This window comes from Suncus etruscus, chromosome 17 (assembly GCF_024139225.1).
Source record: "Suncus etruscus isolate mSunEtr1 chromosome 17, mSunEtr1.pri.cur, whole genome shotgun sequence".
NCBI classification, from domain to species: domain Eukaryota; kingdom Metazoa; phylum Chordata; class Mammalia; order Eulipotyphla; family Soricidae; genus Suncus; species Suncus etruscus.
Genome location: NC_064864.1, coordinates 71910516 through 71930489, shown reverse-complemented (window position 1 = coordinate 71930489; position 19974 = coordinate 71910516). Strand labels below are relative to the sequence as shown.

Genomic DNA, 19974 nt, shown 5'->3' with positions numbered 1-19974 from the left:
GCAAGAGGGGCAGGATGAATAGCATGTCCCACCTAACACCCAGCTCTCATGCCACCAATTAATTTCCCAAAACTAAGTCCTTAGGGTCAGAATCAGGCTTTACTCGCCCCTAGGTCATCTGTAGATTGGAGCCCATGTCAGGGCCCTTTACAAATGCGCTCTCTCTTCTGTATGTTTGGCTTCTCTCTGCCAGAGGATCCTATTCAGCTGTCATGGCATAGGGTCTCCTGTGTTACACACACACACACAGACACACTACACACACACCAGAAATGACTGACAGCGACGAGGTCCAAACTTTAGTGCCTGTGAGGATGGGGACTTGGGTTTTCTAAGCTTTAAAACAATTTTTCTATTAAAACTGTACAATCATTTACAAATGAGTCAAAAATTCTCTGGTATAGATCAGAATACCACGATACAAAAATATATGTAATATCACATCATCTGTCATGGTAAGACCAGCGTGTCAAGGCCGGTGGACCAACAGGACGGCGTGAGCAAGCGGGAGAGACACGTGGAGCCTGGAGCCACTGCCTGCTCAGTGCCAGGCCCCTCACTGACTCTGGCATCCCCAAAGAGTAAAGCTTTGAAAAAACACACAGTAAACAAATAGATGATCTGGTACACATATTTACACCATGGATTCCTGAGCCTAAATGTAAGTCCGTTGTGCTCACACACACTCTTCCCCGATGGCGTCACCCATCCAGCCAGGGTGCGTGAGCTGAGGAAGGCACGCTGGTGTGCGGAAGGCTTTGGGTCCACGCAGGACAGAGCACTTGAAGGGAGACAATTCCCTCCCCACCTGGAGGCCAGACGGGAGCAAGGCACACACTTCCAGTCTGCAAGGGAGCGGTGAGAGAGTCAAGTACGTGGTGTGGGCTCGGCTTCCTGTGCTGGGCCCCTGTGCGTGGCTAGTTAGGAGAAAGCTCCATTGGCACCTTCAAGGCCCATGAAGTGGGCTTCTTAGTGTCCAGAGAGTCTTGGTGTCCAACCCACAGGCTCCTGTTGTGGAGCCGACCCCTCACCATGTGCCAGTTCTCAGATATTATCCAGGACAAACATTGGTGCCGGCCCTCAAAATGTTGCATCCTGCAGGGGCTCCTGGGACCAGGATCCAACAGGGGCAGCCTGGAGATACTAGGATTAGTGAAGGGGGGAAGTGGATGCATCCCACTCTCCCATGCACGGATGTGCTGCACCATCAGACCACCAGCTCTGCCTTTGTTATGGAGCTGTGTGCTGAGGACCCTTCTCCATGTCAGCACCACAGATGAAAAAGTGACCTAGACCATAGGCTGTTTCAGGCTCACACATACACACACACACACGTCGTTGGCTCAAACTGCCCATGCCACAGAACTGCTGCTCAGGCTGGGAAACATGGGTTGGCAGAGGGTGCTTCATGGAGGGCAGCTTAGGGCTTCTGGATGTTGCAGTGCTCAGTGAGGGGCTTGTGCCCAGCTCTGGGGGCACTGCAGCCGGGGCGCAGGCAGCAGACAGGTCACAAGAGCTGGACGCCAGGCTAGGCAGAGGAGATGTGATCCTCACTGTCCAGATTCTCAGTGACAGGCTGCAGGATGGCAGGGATGACAGTCCTCCTGAACAGGGTCCCTCAGGGCATGTTCAGCCTCATCCATGGTTGCCCCTACTGGCCTGTAACTCTCTTGGTTCCCATCTGGGGAACCACAAAGTGTGTATCCATGTTGCATGTGTTCTTGCCAAGTACCCCTAGAGCTGAGTCTCATGTGCCATCCTCAGGCTGGGCACAAGTGGCACATGTATATGTATATGTACACACACACACATGCACTTGCACCCATCGCCATCCAGCACTGAGCACAGCCACCAGGGTGCAGGTCAACCCTAGGCCGAAAACGGGTCCCCAGCCCACATCTTGTGCTGATTCCACTGTGTGATTCTCCTGCAAGGAGATAAAGGCACAGTGTCAGCAGAGGAGGAGCCTGGGGGTCTGTGGGGATGGGAAGAGAGGTTGGATGGACCACGGGCTGGCTTTGCACATGAAGAGTCCCCACAGAGAATCCTGCGTCAGCTCTAGGGCACGATAGAGCCCCTCCAAGTTGATACACTAAAGCACTTTGCAGAGGACGTAGGGAGAGACACAGCAGGACATTGTGGCACCACTGGGAGGGAGGGACAACAGGGGAACACAGTGAAGACATAGTGGGGGATACAGTAGTCCTGGGTCTGGGTGTAAGTGAGGGCAGGGCCTGGCTCAGACACCCTGGGAACCTCCAGGGATGGGGCAGGGAGGGTGGATTCCTGTACTCACACAGCAAGGGGTGGGTAACGAGCCCTGTGCCCCTCAAGACTGACAAGGTCCTGGACTAACCTTGCCTGAGCCTGACATGGCTCCCTCTGCACAGCCACAGAACAGGGCACCAGGGCATTCATGCAGGCAATGCCTGGTGCTGGCCGAGCTCTGGGATGGGCCCTTCTCCAGGAGTGAATGAGAGAAGGCCCCGTGCCCAGCCAGCTGGACGGTCTTGGCTGTGGTCACTTCTGATCCAAGTGTGAGGCCGCTGGGTGGCAGAGGGAACTGTGGAGGGGTCCGGTGTCTCAGTACAGTCGAGCTGTGGTCTCTGCCCTCTCTCTCTTCTCTCTTTCTGGATGCCACTGCCATTGCTTCCAGAAGCCTCCTGGGATGGAGGGAGCTGGAGGTGCAGGAGCTGCCACTGGGCTGTGTGGGCTGCACCCAGAACCCTCCTGACAATCAGGCTCCACCCAGAGCCCCCTTCGCCTCGTGACAGGGTGCAGGGTGTCTGCAGTTGTCTTGGGGGGAGAGGGGCATCTCATCTGGCTGTCTGGGGTGCCCCTCTGAGCCCGAAGAAGAGCTCAGAGTCCCGGGCTGCTGGAAACAGACACAGGATGGGTCAGGGGTTTTGGGCAGTGGGTAGCCAGGCCCGCAGAGCCCCGCCATCCCCGGCACCGTCACATGAGCAAGGCCCTCCCTGCTTCCCCTGAGCCCAAATCCTTTCCAGATGCACCTTTGCAGGATGGGGGCCTGAACTGGCAGGGAGAGTGAGATAACCTGGGGGCTTGGGGGAGGGATGGGGACTGAAATAATCGGAGGGGGGGGCTGAGATTATTGCCCTTAAGTCCTGCTTGCTGGACTTAAGTAAGCTTGCTGCTTACTTATGAGGTACCTGAGTACAGGCACAGATCAGAGGGGACCCCCGACAGGAGAGAGTACTCACCGTGCAGTGCCCAGAATTGCTAAGACCAGAGAATGAAAGCTAAGGAGAAAAACAAGAACAGAAACAGGAACTAAAGGGGCAGAGATGGAGACAGTGGGGAGGAGCAAGAGAGATAGAGAGAGGGGGAGGGAAGAAGGGAGAAAGAGAGGGAGGGGTGGAGAGAGGGAGAGAGAGAGAAAGGTAGAGAGATGGAGAGACAGGGAGAGGGAGGGAGGAAGAGAGGGAGATAGAGAGAATGAGGGAGGAAGGGAGAAAGAGGCAGAAAAGGAGAAAGAGGAAGAGAGAGAGGAGAGAGGAGGAGAGGAGGGAAAGGAAGAGGAGACAGAAAGAGAGGAGAGAGAGAACTGTGTTGGGAATCTGCCATTGCAGAGGAGGTGCAGGCAGGGGGAAGGGCCCTACATCCCGAACAGGGCAGGGGTGCGGCTAGCCAGGTGCCCAGCTCTGGTGACCATGCAGCCAGCACTAGGAACCAGAGGGTCCCTCTGTGACACTGGAACCTGCAGAAAACATTGGTGCTCTGCTGCCCTGCCAGTTGGTTCCTTTGTGGGTCCTGGGCTGGAAGCCAGGGTCTAGGGACCAGACTCTCTGGCAGTGGGGCCCAGACTGTCACTTGCAGCCAGAACCAACCTGTCTTCCGCAGGTGCCACCTCTGTTCTTGGGCCTATATACTTGGGGGAGACCCTCCAGCCCCTGGGTTGGTGCCCATGACTGTCCTTGCCTGTGGGCAGGGAGCAGGTCACTAGGACCTTGTCCTTCCTGCCTGATACCCCCAAACCTTGAGCTCTCGGAGGTGCCAAATAAGTGCAGCCTGCCTGCTCAGTTACCTTCTCCTCCAGCTCCTTCAGCTGCCTCCTCTGGGCTTCCAGCCTCTCCTCCAGTTCCCGGACCCTCTGGAGGTGAAACAGAACCCATCAGCAGGTGTGAGGATACAGAGTGCAGGGGGCAGACACAGATAGCTGCCTCACTGCACCCCTTGTCTGTCTGTCCATCGTCTCTCTGTCTATCCGCTTGTCTGTCCAGGGGGCACAGAGGACAGATACTGAGAGGTGCCTCACTGTGCCCACCTGTCTATCTGTCCATCTATCTGTCCATCTGCCTGTTTGTTCAGAGGACACAAAGGATAGATGCTGAGAGCTGCCTCACTGTGCCCCATCTGTTTCTCCATTCATCTATCTGTCCCTTTGTCCATCCACCTGTCTGTCCATCTGCCTGTCTGTTTGGGGGCACAAGAGACAGATGCTGAGAGCTGCCTCACTGTGCCCATCTGTCTGTCAATCTGTCTACTTGTCTATTCCAGGGGCCACAGGGGATAGACCCCAAGAGCTACTTCACTGCTCCTGTCTGTGTCTGCTCCCTGAGGGTGCAGGAAGTCTGTATGCTCTTGCCAGCAAGAGGCATGACTGGTGACTGTCCCCACACAATCGCCATGAGCCTGTTTCCTCTCTTTACACTAGCCCCCCACAACCCCAGATGCCCTGTTGCCCCCCCCCCCCGTGCCCCCTGTACCCACTTGCCCCACAGGCCGCACCCACCTGCTGTGCTGCCTGCAGCGTCTCCATACGCTCTCGGAGGATCTGCGTGTCTCGTTCCCGTAGCTCGCTCATAACCTGGCGCTTCCACTGCTCCACAGCCACGCGCAGCTCCTCACGCTCACAGTCACTCAGCAGTCCGGACACCTTGGAGCCCGTGTCCAGCTGCAGGGCGTCATACAGCATGGCCTCCAGCTCCAGGATGTGCTGTGGAACAGCGTGACAGGAACACCTGCCAGGCCTGCGCCCTCCATGCTCCCAGCCTCTGCTCTTTGTGCTCCTAAACCTCCTCCCTCCCTCCTCCCTGACCCCTTCCTCCCTGCCCTCCGACCTCCCAACCTCCCCTCCAAATTCTCCTGGTCCTTGCAGTCACACCATCCTAGTACTTACCTTGTGGGCCTGGTCCAGCGACTGCTTCCGGAAGTCCAGCTCCTCATCCAGGTAGCCCTTCTGCTTGCTGAACAGCTCCTGGGACACAGGGCAGACTGGCTGGTCCTGGCCTTAGCCACTTCGCCGCTGTCACCACTTTCTGTGTCTCCAGGCCACCCACCTTTCCCCAACCCTGCCACCTTCTTCCCTTCTCCCACCCCCTTTCTCCCACCCTCCTTCTCCCGCCCACCTTCTCTGTCTCCAGGTCGCTCATTCTCTGCTGTAGCGCTGACTCCGCCTCCTCCATCTGCTGCAGCCACTTGGCAGGACACAAGAGCAGGTGGTCATGCCTTGGCCTTACCCAGTGCCCACCCCCTCGGGCAGACAGCCTGGGGCAAGGGGCAGGGTAACAGCTTCCTGAACCCAGGGCCCCCCAGCGCCTTGCCTCCCCACCCTTCTCCAGGCAAGGAGGGGTTCAGAGGGGCACAGGATTCTGGTTCCTGTTAGAGTAGGCTCACGCACGGCCCATCCCCATCCCAGGCCGCTCACCCTGGGACCGCCCACAGCACTGTTACCTTCTCGGCCAAGGTCAGGACCGTCCTGGCTTGGATGATGATCACCTGCTCATCATTGGTCAGACTCTGCAGACAGAAGGAACACTGTTGGATGGGTTTCCAGACAAGGGCAGCGCGAGGGGGCAGGACTCCAGTGGAGATGACAGTAGGGAGACATACAATGGATGTCAGTTGGGTAAGCGGAGGTGTCTGGTGAGGTAAATGGAGTCAGTGTCTATGGTCAGTGTTTGGTGATATATGGAGGTTGGACAGCGAGTACAGGGTGAGGTGTGGCCAGAATGTGGTGTGTGGCTAGTATGTGGTCACTGTGGTCAGCGTCTGCTGGTGGGTGTGTGGTCAGTGATTGGTTGAATGCAGATGGGATGAATGGGAATGAGGATGCAGAGGCCAGAGGTACTGATGATTCTCAGATGCTGAATGGTATTGAGCGTTCATTGAGTCGTCAGGACAGTGAGTTCAATCCTGAATGAATCTCAGGCATCATGTATTTCCTGGGCTTGGTCTCTCCCCTAAAAGGTATGGGACCTTCCAGAAAGTTTTGGGTCTGCAGGCTCCCAATGGACTGAGGAGCTTAGAGACAGGGAAGGTTTCAGCAACAGCTCACGCAGCCAGAACCATGAGATCCCACCTGCAAGGCTGGGGCGTGAACATGCCCTATTTGAGCAGCTGTGAGTGGGGCAGACAGACAGATATCATGGCCATGGGATGTTGGGGATTAGGGCAGAGCGGGGCATGCAGAAATCAAGAGTGACCTACACTTACGGCGTTATCCCCCAAGAGGTCCAACTGCTTCATTAGCTCGCTGACCACGATGTCCTGAAAGGAGATGGTGGTAAGTGCCAGAATGCAAGGCTGCGGGCAGTGTGTGACTCTGACTCACCGTCACGCCTTCTGCCTCACAGTAGGCTTGCAGGGGGCTCTTGCCGTCCACGAAGGGGGTGTGGTGAAAAGCGATCGCTGGGGACTTCCTCTCCCTCTCCTAACAGGGGACAGTGATGGCTCAGTGAGCGCTACCCCCTCGGCCTCAGGGGCAGACACTCTGGACAGCACCTCCAAGTGGCTCCGAGACCTGCTCAAGGTAGGCAGGACAGTGCCAGTCCCACAGCCGGCATTGAGCACAGGGTCTATGTTCCTGAACTTGTGCCTGGTACCAGTGCCAGCCTCCTCTGCCCAGCACTTGTACCTGCTCACTCTTGTGCCCACCAATGCCAGCTCCCCTAAGCCCAAACCTGTGGCTTCCCAGTGCCTGCAGCCCTGAGCCCACACCTGTGCCCATCCCGCCTGCCCAGGCACCTCAAGCTCCAGCACCCGGAACTCCAGCAGCTCATTCTGGTCCCGGACATCTTGCACCTCATGCTGCAGCCGAGCCTCCTCTGTCTGCATCTGCCTAATCTGGACACGGGAGACCCGGAAGTGACACAGGGGGCCACAGAAGGACATGGGCTCGCCAACCTCACCAGGGTTACTGGGGAGCCTATGCCTTGGCGGGTGGAACTGGGGACACCACGGTGTAATGGCCACTGGCCCCTGAGGAAGCTGGGACCCCAGGACTTGCTGCCTCCATATATATCATAATAGCCACTCAGGCCACTCTCTAGGTCCCTTTGACCCCTCACAACTCCTCTGCTTTATTCCATGCCTCGAAGGAGCAGGACTGGGCTCGGGTACAGGTTGCAGAGGGGACCTGAGTGGGGCCTGGGCTTCGGAGCAGCTCCCCATGCCAGAAGCTGAGCCAGCCCTCAGGTGACACTGGAGATGCCAGGACAGGCCCATCATGGGGACAGAAGCAAAAGCTCCAGTGTCCTCTGTGGACTCTCTGAGGAACTGTCCCATGGGGCCGTGGAGAGGACACAGCCCTAACCCAAACAGTGGTGTCGTAGGAGCTGAAGGGCAGGTCCAGGGCAACAGAGGGACACAGATGGAGACAGCGAACCTACCTTATCCACCAGCTCCTGATTCCTTCGGCACAGAGCCTGCTTGTCCTCGATCCACTTCATGTCCTGCGGAAGCAGCAGGAGCGTGAGTGGGAGGTGTGCGTTGGGAGTTGTGCCCATGTGTGAAGCACATGAGTGGGCGTTGAGCATGAGTGCGTGCGTGTGTGGGCTGTGGGCTTGTGAATGGGCGCGTGTGTGGGTGGCATGTGGGGTGCGTGGTACTCGTGAGCGGGTTCATATGCGCGTAAGTGGGTGGAGCGTGTGGGATGTGGTGTGTGCGCGCGGGAGCGTGGTGGGAAACCACAGATCAGGATCTGATCTCCGCTGAGCTCAGAGGAGCCAGTAGGCTGCTCCATCCCAGTTCTAACTTCAGAGACTGCTGAGTTCGACTCATTCCCCAGGAATCCCAGGGAACAGCCTGCAATGACTGTCTGCATCGGGGCCCGCGGGGCCACCCCTGACCCCGAATGAGGGGTCCCTGCCCCGTGGAGGCTCCTTCCTGCTCTGACTGTCCCAGGGATGAGATGGGGGACAAGGTGCACCCCAGCCTCATGACCCTCAATGGGCGCACCTGGCCCTGCTCAGCCAGCGTCCGCTCCAGATCCTCGATGCGTGTCTGTGCCTGCTGCACCTCAGCTTGTAGCTGCTCACGGGTCTGTGGGGCAACACAGTGCATGTTGGGATCCTGAGGCAGGAGGAACATTCCCAGGAAGGGGCACAGTTGAGGGAAGCAGGAGGAGCCACCCCTGATCTCCTTGGGACCCTGAGACAGCTGCCTGGGCCCCTCAGCATCTCTGGACTCTGGGCTGCCTCACAGGGTCCATACACTTGTAGGTGTTGGGCAGAAGCCCAAGGAACCCTCCCCTGGGGCCCCTCTCAGTCAGTCCTGATTCTCCTTGGCCATCATCCTGCACTCACAAATGGAAGACCAAACAGGGTTGGCAGTGTTGGTGGAGAGCCTCCGCCAGTCTGGGGACCCTCATCTGGACTTAAAATGGTCCTTCCTTTTTTTTTTTTGGGTTTTGGGCCACACCCAGCGTTGCTCAGGGGTCACTCCTGGCTGTCTGCTCAGAAATAGCTCCTGGCAGGCACGGGGGACCATATGGGACACCGGGATTCGAACCAGCCACCTTTGGTCCTGGATCGGCTGCTTGCAAGGCAAACGCCGCTGTGCTATCTCTCCGGGCCCAAATGATCCTTCCTTTGGGAATGGTAGCACTGAAGACTGGGACACTGGGCACAGTGCCTCGGGTGCAAGCGGGGAGCTTTGTGCTCCAATCAGGAAAAATTCTAGGTTTTCCAGTGACTTTTCCCCTGGAAAGGGGGTGCTGGATCTGAACTGTATGGAGTCCCAGAAGAGGGCTGGGGTCTGAGCTCCTCATCAATCGCTCTTTCCCATTGCCACCCCCCACCCTTCAGCACTGGGGACTTCTCTGGAGGAGGAGGGCGCCTAGCCAGATGCAGACTCAGACCTGGCCCCTGGCTCTAGGCTTACACAATAACCCCCGAGCAATTGGTGCTGCCCATAACCCACCGTGGTGCACTGAGTTGGGGGCTGCTCTAGCAGGTGCCACTAGCAGCTGTACCTGCCCCAGCAGGGTCACCTAAAGGAGGGGAGGGTCTGGCTCCCCTAGCGTACATGGGCAGGGTGGGGCAGGGCAGGAGGGAGGCGGAGGTGACAGAGAGGAAGCTCCTTCAACCTTAACTTCTCGCTCGGCGTCCAGCGACCCTCCAACCTGCTCCTGCAGCAAAGCGTAGGCGCGCTGCAGCGCCTGGTATTCCATGGTCAGCTGCCGGAAGCGGAGCTCTGTCTCCTCCTTGGCCATGCCCTGCCGAGGCCATGTGTCAGCACTCCTGCACGTGTCACAAGGCACATGTGTGCCGCATGGCACGTGCCATTTGGGCACTCACTGAGTTGGCACCACCAACACCAGCACATGCATGTGAGCACCTACTGAGCTAGTATATATCACATGGGCACATGCCATGTGGACACTCACCAAGCTGGCACCACCACATGGGCGCTTTCTACATAGCATGCATCCTGCGTGTACATCACAGGGACACACATACCCAGGATGGCTCTCTCCCACTGGGAGAGTTGAACAGGCCTCGCCTAGCCCAGGCTGCAGGATGCAGGGGTGCCCAGCTGCCAGCCAGGCTGTGGCCCAGACCTCTGCACCAATACAGGTCTAGCCTCCATAGTCAAGGGTCAGTGGGATCCTCTGCACCTCCTCCCGTCTGCTCCAGGAAGCCCACCGGGCCTTTCACCCTGTCTAGCTAGCTCACACCATTCCTCCCTGTGACCCTCAGGGCTCCCCCTGGCTGCAGGGCCAGAGGGGCTGTCCTAGACGAGGCCCTTGCAGTCTCCCAGAGCTGTCCCCCACCCTGGCAAAGGGGGTCACCTCCTCCAGGTCATCGTCGGGGGTGCATGGGGTCTGGTCGGTCCTGTCTGTCTGGTAGGACACAGACGAGCCATCGGATTCCAGAGAAGCCTCTTCGTCGTAGCCAAAGAAGGTCTCCACCACCACGGGCTGTGACAGGTAGTGTCATGGTCTGCCCAGGTAGGGGCCAGACAGCTGCTCACCCCTCAGTCCTGTACGAGGGCTATTCAGGCCTGGGCTTCCCCACCCACTCGCCTGTTTCTCTGGACAGGGCTGGACTGAGCTGGGCGGATGCATGGGGAGGGGTGGGGGGGCTGTTAGCTGGTTTGCCATCACTGTCCACCATTGTTCACCGCTGCCCAACCCTACCACCACTGTCCATCAGTGACCATCCTGTCTAGCACTGTCCATCACTATCCATCACTGTTCATCACTACCTGCCACTGTCCATCATCGTCCACCACTGCCCGATCACTGCCCACCACCGTTGCATGTTCTCAGGCTGAGCCACTGTCCTGTCCTTGGCATCTCTGACTTGCCCCCTGCTCCAAAAGCTGGGAAAGGCAACTCCTATGGGAGGGGTTCTGAGCCAGATTCACCATGTTTCAAATCAGGGCACATAAGGTCTGGGCTCCTACAGGGTCTTGGGGGACTCAGGCTCTGGGGGCACATAAGGTCTAGGGGCACACATGGTGTAGCTATTACTTCAGCCTCACTACAGATCCTGACCCTAGGTCCTGTTTGCTGTTTTGTGACTTGGCTTCCCCACATGGGGCATCCCTAGCCCTGCCCACCTTGGGGAGTTTCGCCATTTTCTTTCTCTGTTTCCGGAACCGCAGCAGCTTGTCACGCTCCTGCAATGAGCAGACAGAGTTTGGATAGCCTGAATCAGAGGTTTCTGGGTGTCTTCAAGGTGACTTCAGGGTGCTGGTCACAAAGCTGGGCAGTAGGGCCAGGTTTGGTCAGCTCAGACCTTAGCTTTCTCCTGGAGGGGTGCCCTGAGCTGTGAGCACATCTATAAACTCTGCCTCTCCCTCGCTCCACAGAGGCCGCACAGAGCCCTTCTGGAACTGAGCCACAGATTGAGGGAAGATGGGGGTGCCCAGGGTCAGGACCGGGGCTGGACGCTGGGACCCCTGGGTAGCACTAAGCTTGGTTAGAAATGTGCTGATGCCCTAACAGACAGGGTAGAGCCACACAGCTCCAGAATAGCCAAGTCCTGCTGAGTGGCCGAGGAAAAACAGGAGAGGATGAGTGGGGAACAGAGAGAGAGATGCTGGGGAAAGGACAAGGGGAGAGAGAGAGAGAGACCAGGAGGGGGCAGGGAGGGATCAAGATACACAGGCAGGGACAGGCCCTAAGCACTCACCAGGACGCTCTTCACAAAGCCAGTGGTTTCAAGAGTCTAGAAAAGAGCAGGTTGGAGGCAGGTATTGACCTTACCTTGGGGTTCCTTCCTTCCCCTCCGTCCATTGGGGCCCCCAAAGTTGCTCTCCCAGGGAGGGTGTTTGGGCTTCATCATCCCTCACCTCGGCCACAGGGACAGTCTCCCAAGCCTTAAGTCCACCAGTCCCCACAGCAAATGCAGTCTAAGGGACTACTGGCCCCCATTCCCTAGCCCAGTGGCACCTTGGACAGCTCATCGATGAGGTTCTGCTGCTCCAGGATCTGCACACGCAGGAAGTCCGCCTCTTGCTCCTCTCGACTCCGGTCCAGGTCGTTCAGGGAACTGGGTCTGCGAACTACGCCCACCCTCTGCCTCTGAAATACCCACGGAGGGGGGTGTCATAGACCCCGCCCTCAGCATCAGTGGTCACCCACAGGGTGGGGTGGGGGGTTTGCTGAGTGTCTAGTCTGCAGCAACTGCAGGAACAGGGGAAGGAGCCAGCAAGGGTAGTGGTGGTGGTGGCAGTGGCAGTGCCCGGGGACTCTGTACCTCAGTCTGTGCAGAGGACGCAGTGAGTGACCATCCCTCCTTCTCCCTAGGCAAGGTAGGGTCACCCACTGCACAGGCCTTTCTCCTTCCCACGCCCCTCCTGCAGGAATAGTGGCCTTGTTCAAGGCAATCCTCACCACTTCCAGGTTCTCCTGCGTGATGAGCTTGAGTTTGCTCTGCAGTCGCCGAAGAGTGTGTGCCAGCTCCTCACTCTTACGACTCAGACGCTTGTTCTTGTCCAGCAGTGGTTTGTACTGGCTCTCAGCCTCCCGGAGGCGTTTCAGCTTGGGGGAGAGCCAGGCCCGAAAGGCGTCACAGGTCAGCACAGTAGGTCAGGGCACAGAGGTGGCTTCCAGAAGAGGTACCCAGGATTCACTCACTCTAGAACTGTGCTCGCCAGACGACAAAACCACCCAGCACCTAGCACTAGGGAGCTGAGCAGGGCCTGTCCCTCTTTGGGAACTGTGAGTGGATGTGGTGAGCGGGAGGCATGTCCACCCATGACCCTCTGGCCGGCCAAAGCCCCTTACCCCCCATCCACTCACCAGCTCGTTCCTCTCCTCGGACAGCAGTGCGTTACGGTCTTCCAGTTTGCGGATGATGGCGCTGAGCTCTGCTATTTTGAGTTGGAAGCGACGTGCGTCCTTTTCATCCAGCTGCTGTTCCTGCAACAAAAACCCACTGCCAAACCGCGCGGCCAGTTCGCATAGCCCTCCCATGGGGTCTGGCCGGCCAAACAGAGGGACAGATGGCCTGAGAGGTAGAGCGAGGGACGAGCAGGATGGTGACTCCTGCTAGCTGCCCATGGCCTCCAAGCCCTGGGCAGAAGCAGATTGTCGGAGGTGACAGGCCAGTGGCACCCCCAATAATATCTCTTCGAAACTGGGTTTCTTTTTGTTTTTGTTTGTTTGCATGTTTGTTTGTTTTTTGGGGGGCCACACCCAGAGGCGCTCATGGGTTACTCCTGGCTCTGTGTTCAGAAACTCCTGGCAGGCTCAGGGGACCCTATGGGATGCTGGGGATTGAACTCGGGTCGGCTGTGTATAAAGCAAACACCCTCCCCACTATGCTATCACTCTGCCCCCCAGAACTGGGTTTCTAAGTGGCACTGTGCCAGGTTGCAGGTCACTCAGAAATGGGCAGAGATGGTAATGAGGCTCAGACCTCTCAAGGGTAGTTGGGTGGGGCTCCAGTACTCAACTTATAATCGCATCCCTGAGGGGTGTTTTCTTCCCTTAAAAAGTCTATCTAGGGCTGGCTTGGCTCAAACTCCTCCTTGTCCTCAGATCCAGAAACCTGGTCACTTCCTCATTCAACAGGTGCAGGAGAGGCTGAGCAGACCCAGGAAGACCTGCAGGGGCTCCCCAGAATTTAGACCCACCCAGTTTCCCCGAGCTCCAGAGGAGGAGCCAGGCCGGGCCTTCCCAGAGCCCATGGAGGGCAGAGGACAAAGGTGTGGGGCTGCGGGATCCCAGAAAAGTTAGCAGTGGCCTTGAGAGAGGGGAGGTAGTAGCTGGGGTCCTCCAGCCTGGGTAGGACCAGGATCTGGGGGTGCCAGTGTCCTGGAGTGATGGCCAGGCAGATGGCCAGGCGGCAGCAGCTCAGTGTACATCATGGCCTGGGTCCAGTCAGGGAAGCCCAGATGTGGGGCCCAGTCCAGCTGGCAGGGCCGGGAGGACTCTGGGCCACGCAGAGCACATGGAGAGGGGTGGTAGGGGTGCTTACAGGGCTTCCCGGGTGCTCTGCAGCGGCTCCCGCACCAACTGCATGAGGAAGTTCCCGTCTGGGGCTGCCCGCGTGCCGATCGGCCTCTCTGGCCTGGGCCAGCTGCTCATCTAAAGCCTCTTTTTGGAGCTGCAGTCTCTGGGCGTGCCCCGCCTGGAGCCCTAACTCTCGCTCCAGCACGAAGACTGCTCTGTCCTTAAATCTGATCTCCTCCATCTACAAGGAGAACAGAACATAGTCACCGGATGGTTGGGCCGGGCCAGGCCCAGCTGTAGGTTGCCCCCACTCTGTGGCAGCCTCTGTCTCTGCAGCTCATGGCACTTGCCCAGGTGCGCTTGGGCATCTCCCTGTGCCCTGCTCTCTCTCTCCTTTACATGGCTTCTCTGTGAAGCCCTCACTGGGTGGGTGCCCCAGGCCAGCACTGAAAGTGCCAGGTCCTGCTAGCACTTGACTATCCACTCTCTGGATTCTACCCAGCCTGACCTGCTGGGAGCCCCTGCCTGGCCCTAGTCCTAAGGGTTCTGCTGTGCTCCCTGAGCCACAGGCCTTCACACAGGCCAGGAAAGGGGGCCTGGACACTTCTGTGAGGAGGCGGGAGCATCAGATGGGGTCTTTGGGAGGCCTGGGGGGCTGGGTATGCCCCATGCAAACTGCTCACCAGCAAGCCCCACAGAGGAGATGGTTGGGTTGCTGAGAATGTGTCAGCTCTCAGTGGGGTTGGGGGGGGTAGGTCCCTGGGGCAGAGGAACCTCAGAGAGGCGGATAGAACTGGACTATGAATGAGTTCTGGTGTCCCGGTATGCACCATTATGCACAGAACACAGACATGAACACAGCTCACATCACACAGGCATGAACATACATACACACAGCATACAGGCATGCCTACAGCACACTCTGCTATGTGCAGAGAGTGAACGTGCAAGAATCTGGTTTCCCGATGCTTCAGGCAGTGGCCCCCTCAGACACACGTGCACACCAAACCAGTCTCAGGCATGAACTCTCATGTGCACACGGACACATGCCACACAACCACATGCTCAGTGCTGCAGACATCAATGCTCAGGCATGTCCAGAGACATGTGCCCTCATAGGAACACATGTAATATATGTAACAAGGCCTCACATGTACCAAGACACATGCCACACAACCAAATGCTCACAGTTGTGAACACCAATGCTCATGTATGTACAGAGACACCCATACACATGCCCGGGCACACAGAACATAACATATATACATACATGCATGCTCATGGGAACATATATAATGAGGCAATGCTCCTATGTCATTATGTTCATGTGTACACACCAACAGGTGCACAGCCAACTCATGCAAGCTCCTACAGGTGTGTCCCCATGTCTGTGAACTCACATGTGCCAGGCCACACACAGCTCCCATTTATGTGTGTGCGCACAGGGACAGTGGCTGCCCCATCACACTCAGGGGACACACATGTGCACCTTGTTGCACATGTCTGTCTTCTCAGACACATGTGGTACAATCTCCCACGGGTGCCCACACAGACACTCAGACCGTCGGTGCAGTGGTGGGGAAAGAGACTTCTAGAAGCCTGGAGCTACTCCCAGGGGGCCCACGTCTCCCAATGCCCATAGCTCAGCAGCTCAGCTCCATGGAGCCGTCGACTGCTAGATTCGAAATGCAGCTGCTGACACCCTCCCTGACTTCCAGGGGCTGCCCCTGGTGCTCTTCCTGACCAGGGAAGCTGACAGGGAGCGCAACCTCATCATGGGCGGCAGCTGGTCTCGCAGCCGCTCTGAGCCGAATCCGCTGTGTATGGCCAACTCTCTCAGGGGTGGGGTGGTGAACCCGGTCTGGGCAGTGGCAGCGGCCCTGGGACGTACCAGCCTGCGGATCTCACGCTCACACTCCTTCTTGATGCGGTTCATCTCCTCCTGGTGCAGGTGGTACACGCTCCGCATCTCCGCCGCCTTGATCCTGTCGGCCTGGATGGCTACTGTCAGGGCCTCCTCCGCCTGCCTCTTGGCGCCCTTGAGCTCGCAGATCTCTTGCTGCATCTTCACCTTCTCCACCTCGAAGCCACGTTTGGCCTCCTCTTTGGCCTCGGACAGCAGCACGGTCCTGACCCTGTCGGGGCCGCCATCCCGCAGAGCATGCAGCAGCGCCTGCAGCCGCTGGTTCTCGTTGTCCTTGATCTTGATGACCCGCAGCAGCTCGGCTTCGTGCTGCCGTAGCAGCGTCTCACGCACGGCCTGCAGCTCCTTCAGCTTCTCCTCGTGCAGCTTGCTCTTGAGCTCCGTGAGCAGCACCGCGTTCTTGTGCTGCTCGTGCTCCCGCACCTGCCGCAGCTCCTGGCTCTTCTCGCGTTCCACGCGGCTCACCTGCAAGGCACACACCAGGCTGGGGTATGGCCATGTCCGCTGCCAACACGCAGCACAATGGCCCTGTCCTCCGCACAGGGGACCCAGGAGCCCCGAGAGCCTGTGTGGAAGCAAGACGGGGTCTGCAGACTCCTATTACTCCCCTGAATGACCTTGATCTCCTCGTGTCCAGCCCTCCTCCATGGAGGTGCTCCCCTGCCTCCTGGGAGCAGAACATGAGACTCTTCCCCTACAGTGCTCTAGACAGAGGTTCCTTGGCTGCCAGGATCCCACACTGCACTGGGCTCAGGAACAGGGGCAGAGGCTGGAGAGATGCTGTCCCGAGTGGCAGCCTGTCACTCTGTGGTACCTGCCAGGTCTCTGTGACTTCCCAAGTCTCTGGACTCTCCCGAATCTCTGTGGGCTTGCCCACTCTCTGCTGTGTGGCCCTACACAGTCTCTCAGCTCTGGCCCTAACCCTCCACCTCTCACCTGCCCTGACTTTCTATTCTTCCCACACGTTGTGAAGTCTCTGATCCTCACCCCTGCCCCTTAGTCTCTGCCTCCCCTGGGGCCTATCTCCTATCCACACCAGCTCTGCCTGGTGCCCTGACTCTCCTGGCACCTGCTGCCCCTCTTACCCTGTACCTGAACCCCCAGGGCCCACCTTGCTTTTCTCTTGCTGTAGCTCAATCTGGATGTCCGTGAGTTTGGCCCGCAGCTCCTCGTTCGCAGCCTGCAGTGAGGCCAGTGCCTCCGCCCTGTCTCCACGGCTTCGGCTGCCTGCACCTTTCCTGGACATGGTGGGTGTGTCAGAGGGCAGCGGCTTGTCCAGGTGGTCCAGGGTGAGAGGATGGAGTCACTGGGCCTGGCTACATGTTCTGACCTGGAAAAGCACATGGAGTGAGGGCCTCGCCCCGCTCTGCCCATCTATCTCATCCGGCCAGTCCCCTCTCCCCTGTCTCCTCTGGCCAGTCCCCTCCTCCCCGCTCTGCCACCCTAGGGCCTGAACTGCACCTCTACTGAGCTGGTGGTGCCACCAGTGAGGGCTGGGCTCAGCCGTTTCCCATCACTCTGGAGCCTATGGTCCACTTGCCTCACAGGCACAGACAGTGAGAAACTCTGATCTAGAACAGCAGAACCCAGATAAGAGACGCCCAAGGACCTGCCTGGGATGAGAGACCCTACAGGACTCCTCGCCCACATAGGAAGGGCCAGCAGGACACACTGGGAATGCCTTTGCAGCAGGTTCTGAGACTGTAACACATGACAGAGCAGGGACATTGCACAGTGCTACTCCCTTGCACACAGGCATCTGGGACAGAAGGAGGGCACAGTAGCTCTGTGCCCCATGGCGCTCATTCCTGACTCCATGACCTGCAAAAGGGCTGACAATGCAGTGACCAAGCAAACATGAAGGTGAGCAGAGCACACTCACAGATTGGACTAGTGTGTGCAGTTAGGTGCCCACGACTCACAGGCTCTGATAGGTCAGCAGGCAGGGATGCGAGGAAGGGATTAGGGCACAGACTGGTTTGGGTGAGATGCATCCTGAATCTTTGAGGATGGCTGCCCAGCTACATGGCCACAAGAACATGCTGGAAGGCCACATTTGGAGGTCTAGGAAATTATTAAAGTTGCTACCAACCAGGAAGGAAAATGGGCCTTTCCCAGACTTTTGGAAGTTGCAAGTGTTTCTCCCTGGGCTGTTTGGGAGAAACGGAAGGAAGAACAGATGGGAGGAATATGGAAACCATACAGATGAGAAGATGGAGGAACATGAGAATGATCCATACAGATGTGAAGACTGCCCCACAGGTCTGCAATGGCCCTGCAAGTCCTCTACCTCCTGGGTGCCCATCGGAGAGCTGCACTGAGGCATAAGCTCTGCAGTGCAGCCCAGGAGGAAGACTCCCTTGCCCATAATGTTGCAGACCCCACCTAGGCTGGCACACACATGGGCCCATCACAGAGTTCTGAGCGCTGGTGAGTTATGAGCTAATAGGGCTGGAGAGATAGAATGGAGGTAGGGCATTTGCCTTGCATGCAGAAGGATGGTGGTTCAAATCCCGGCATCCCATATGGTCCCCCAAGCCTGCCAGGAGCGATTTCTGATCATAGAACCAGGAGTAACCCCTGAGAGCTGCCTAGTGTGACCCCAAAATAAAACAAAACAAAAAAAGACAAACCCCAGACTCAAAAAGGATAAAGGATTTGTATTCAGAACATACATTTTCTCAATTTTAAAAATTCAATAATAAAAGAAAAAAAAAGAAAAAAAAATTCAATAATAAGGGCCTGGAGAGATAGCACAGCGGCGTTTGCCTTGCAAGCAGCCGATCCAGGACCAAAGGTGGTTGGTTTGAATCCCGGTGTCCCATATGGTCCCCCATGCCTGCCAGGAGCTATTTCTGAGCAGACAGCCAGGAATAACCCTTGAGCAACGCTGGGTGTGCCCCAAAAACCAAAAAAAAATCAATAATAAGGGGGACTGGTCTCTTAAAGGGCCCCCCAAGCTTTCCCCGCTCCTCTCCCAGCTCTGGGGTGGGGAAAAGGGCACAGGGAGGAGGGTGGGCAGATGTCTGGCTTCCGGTTCTCTACCGAATCCTTTCTTGATCTGGAGGCTAGCTCTAGCTGGCATGAAGTTTGGGGAGACCGCAGGCCAAAGGCCTTCTCCCTAGCTTGGGAGTGCTGGGAGCCTTGGCAGGCCACCAGCTGTCCCTTCTTCTTCCCCCAGTCTCCAGGCCTTTCCTGGGTGGCAGCCCAGGTGGCCAGAAAAAGTGGGTCCCTAGCTTGGGGGGTGCTGAGATATGCTGGGTTGCTCTAAGGCAGTCACTGGCAACTTCTCAAGGTCTCCATTTTTCAAAACCACACGGGGGCTAGTGCCCCTGCGTGCACAGTTTATTAATAGTATTCCCTATCATTAAGGTATGTTTTGTATATGCAGAATGTCCATCTTACATTCTGCCTTTTCCCACACCCCTACATAGCTCATTTTTATTCCTTAACTCCCTCACCCCCCCAATCATCATTACCCCACATTTACCCTTTTTAGCTTCAGTGCTGCACAGTCCAATTCACAGACCAAAGTGATGCACTGGATTTAACAACCCCCAACTATTTCAAAATACATAAAAGGGACACATATGTCTTTTGAATATTTTATGTCTATTTTCTTGACAGCTATAACTCTTACTAAATATTCTCTTATACAGTGACTATTTTCCCCACTTTTTCTGTTCTTCTCTTTGTGAGCTGTTCAATAAGGAATTCTGGTATAAGAGTCCCTCAGTTTAATGCTTATGTTTGAACCAAGTCACGGGGATTGTTGGACTTGTTCTTGCGGCCTCCATATACACCAATAACGCCACAAGGCATTGTTCCTTTTTTGTATAGGAACATTAAAATAGGAAAATACCCCCATACCAGAGCCCTTCTCCCTGGCCTGGGGAGTGCTGGGAGGCTTGGTAGGCCCCCAGCCGTCCTTGTCTTTTTCCCCTGACTCCAGGCCTTCCCTGGGTGCCAGCTCAGATGGCCAGAAGTGGGTCCAGGTAGACTCTTAGTGGTCCTCAGGCTTCCCCCCTCCCTCCATACTCCAGGGGGGAGGTGCATGGGGAGGAGGGTGGGCATATATCTGGCCTCCGGTTTCCTCTTTGATTCTGGAGACCAGCTCTTGCCAGGTATGGAGTTTGGGGAGGCCCCATACCGGAGCCCTTCTCCCTGGCCTGGGGAGTACTGGGAGGCTTGGCAGGCCCCCAGCTGTCCTTGCCTTTTTCCCCTGACTCCAGGCCTTCCCTGGGTGCCAGCTCAGATGGCCAGAAGTGGGTTCAGGTGGACTCTTAGTGGTCCTCAGGCTTCCCCCCTACCTCTCCCTACACTAATGGAAATGCGCTTTGGGAGGAGGGCGGGCCGTTTTAGTACTGGTTTATGTTGGGACAGTCACTGGAATTTTTTTCTC

The 19974-nt window shown here is 57.1% G+C and overlaps 1 protein-coding gene across 6 annotated transcripts; it reads right to left on the bottom strand.

Annotated features, from left to right (window-relative positions):
• Positions 1 to 285: 285 nt before the first annotated feature.
• Positions 286 to 16900, bottom strand: JAKMIP3 (Janus kinase and microtubule interacting protein 3). 6 transcript variants are annotated; one of them, XM_049790778.1, is made up of 22 exons: positions 16684 to 16900; positions 15540 to 16037; positions 13674 to 13889; positions 12494 to 12613; positions 12086 to 12232; positions 11642 to 11773; positions 11382 to 11417; positions 10807 to 10866; positions 10034 to 10162; positions 9329 to 9457; positions 8200 to 8283; positions 7632 to 7694; positions 6988 to 7086; positions 6575 to 6673; positions 6451 to 6510; positions 5695 to 5760; positions 5370 to 5438; positions 5141 to 5218; positions 4754 to 4957; positions 4046 to 4111; positions 3222 to 3291; positions 286 to 2872 (listed from the first exon to the last, which is right to left on the bottom strand). In XM_049790778.1, exons 1-21 carry the CDS (start codon positions 16816 to 16818, stop codon positions 3241 to 3243), a joined length of 2541 nt encoding a protein of 846 aa, XP_049646735.1. In that variant the 5' UTR covers positions 16819 to 16900; the 3' UTR covers positions 286 to 2872; positions 3222 to 3240. The 6 variants fall into 6 exon arrangements, with proteins under 6 accessions (XP_049646735.1, XP_049646736.1, XP_049646737.1 ...); XM_049790779.1 differs by having other exon boundaries at positions 286 to 2875; positions 6457 to 6510; XM_049790780.1 differs by lacking the exon at positions 13674 to 13889 and having other exon boundaries at positions 286 to 2875.
• Between the last annotated feature and the right edge of the window lie 3074 nt (positions 16901 to 19974).

Bases quoted from the DNA above. Each gene is read 5' to 3' on its own strand.
- JAKMIP3 (XM_049790778.1), bottom strand. From the start codon at position 16,818: ATGTCCAGGAAAGGTGCAGGCAGCCGAAGCCGTGGAGACAGGGCGGAG. The intron at 7,087-7,631 runs GTAGGTTCGCTG...TCCCGTGTCCAG, and splicing joins ATCAGGAGCTGGTGGATAAG to ATTAGGCAGATGCAGACAGA. The intron at 4,958-5,140 runs GTAAGTACTAGG...GCTGTTCCACAG, and splicing joins CGCTGGACCAGGCCCACAAG to CACATCCTGGAGCTGGAGGC.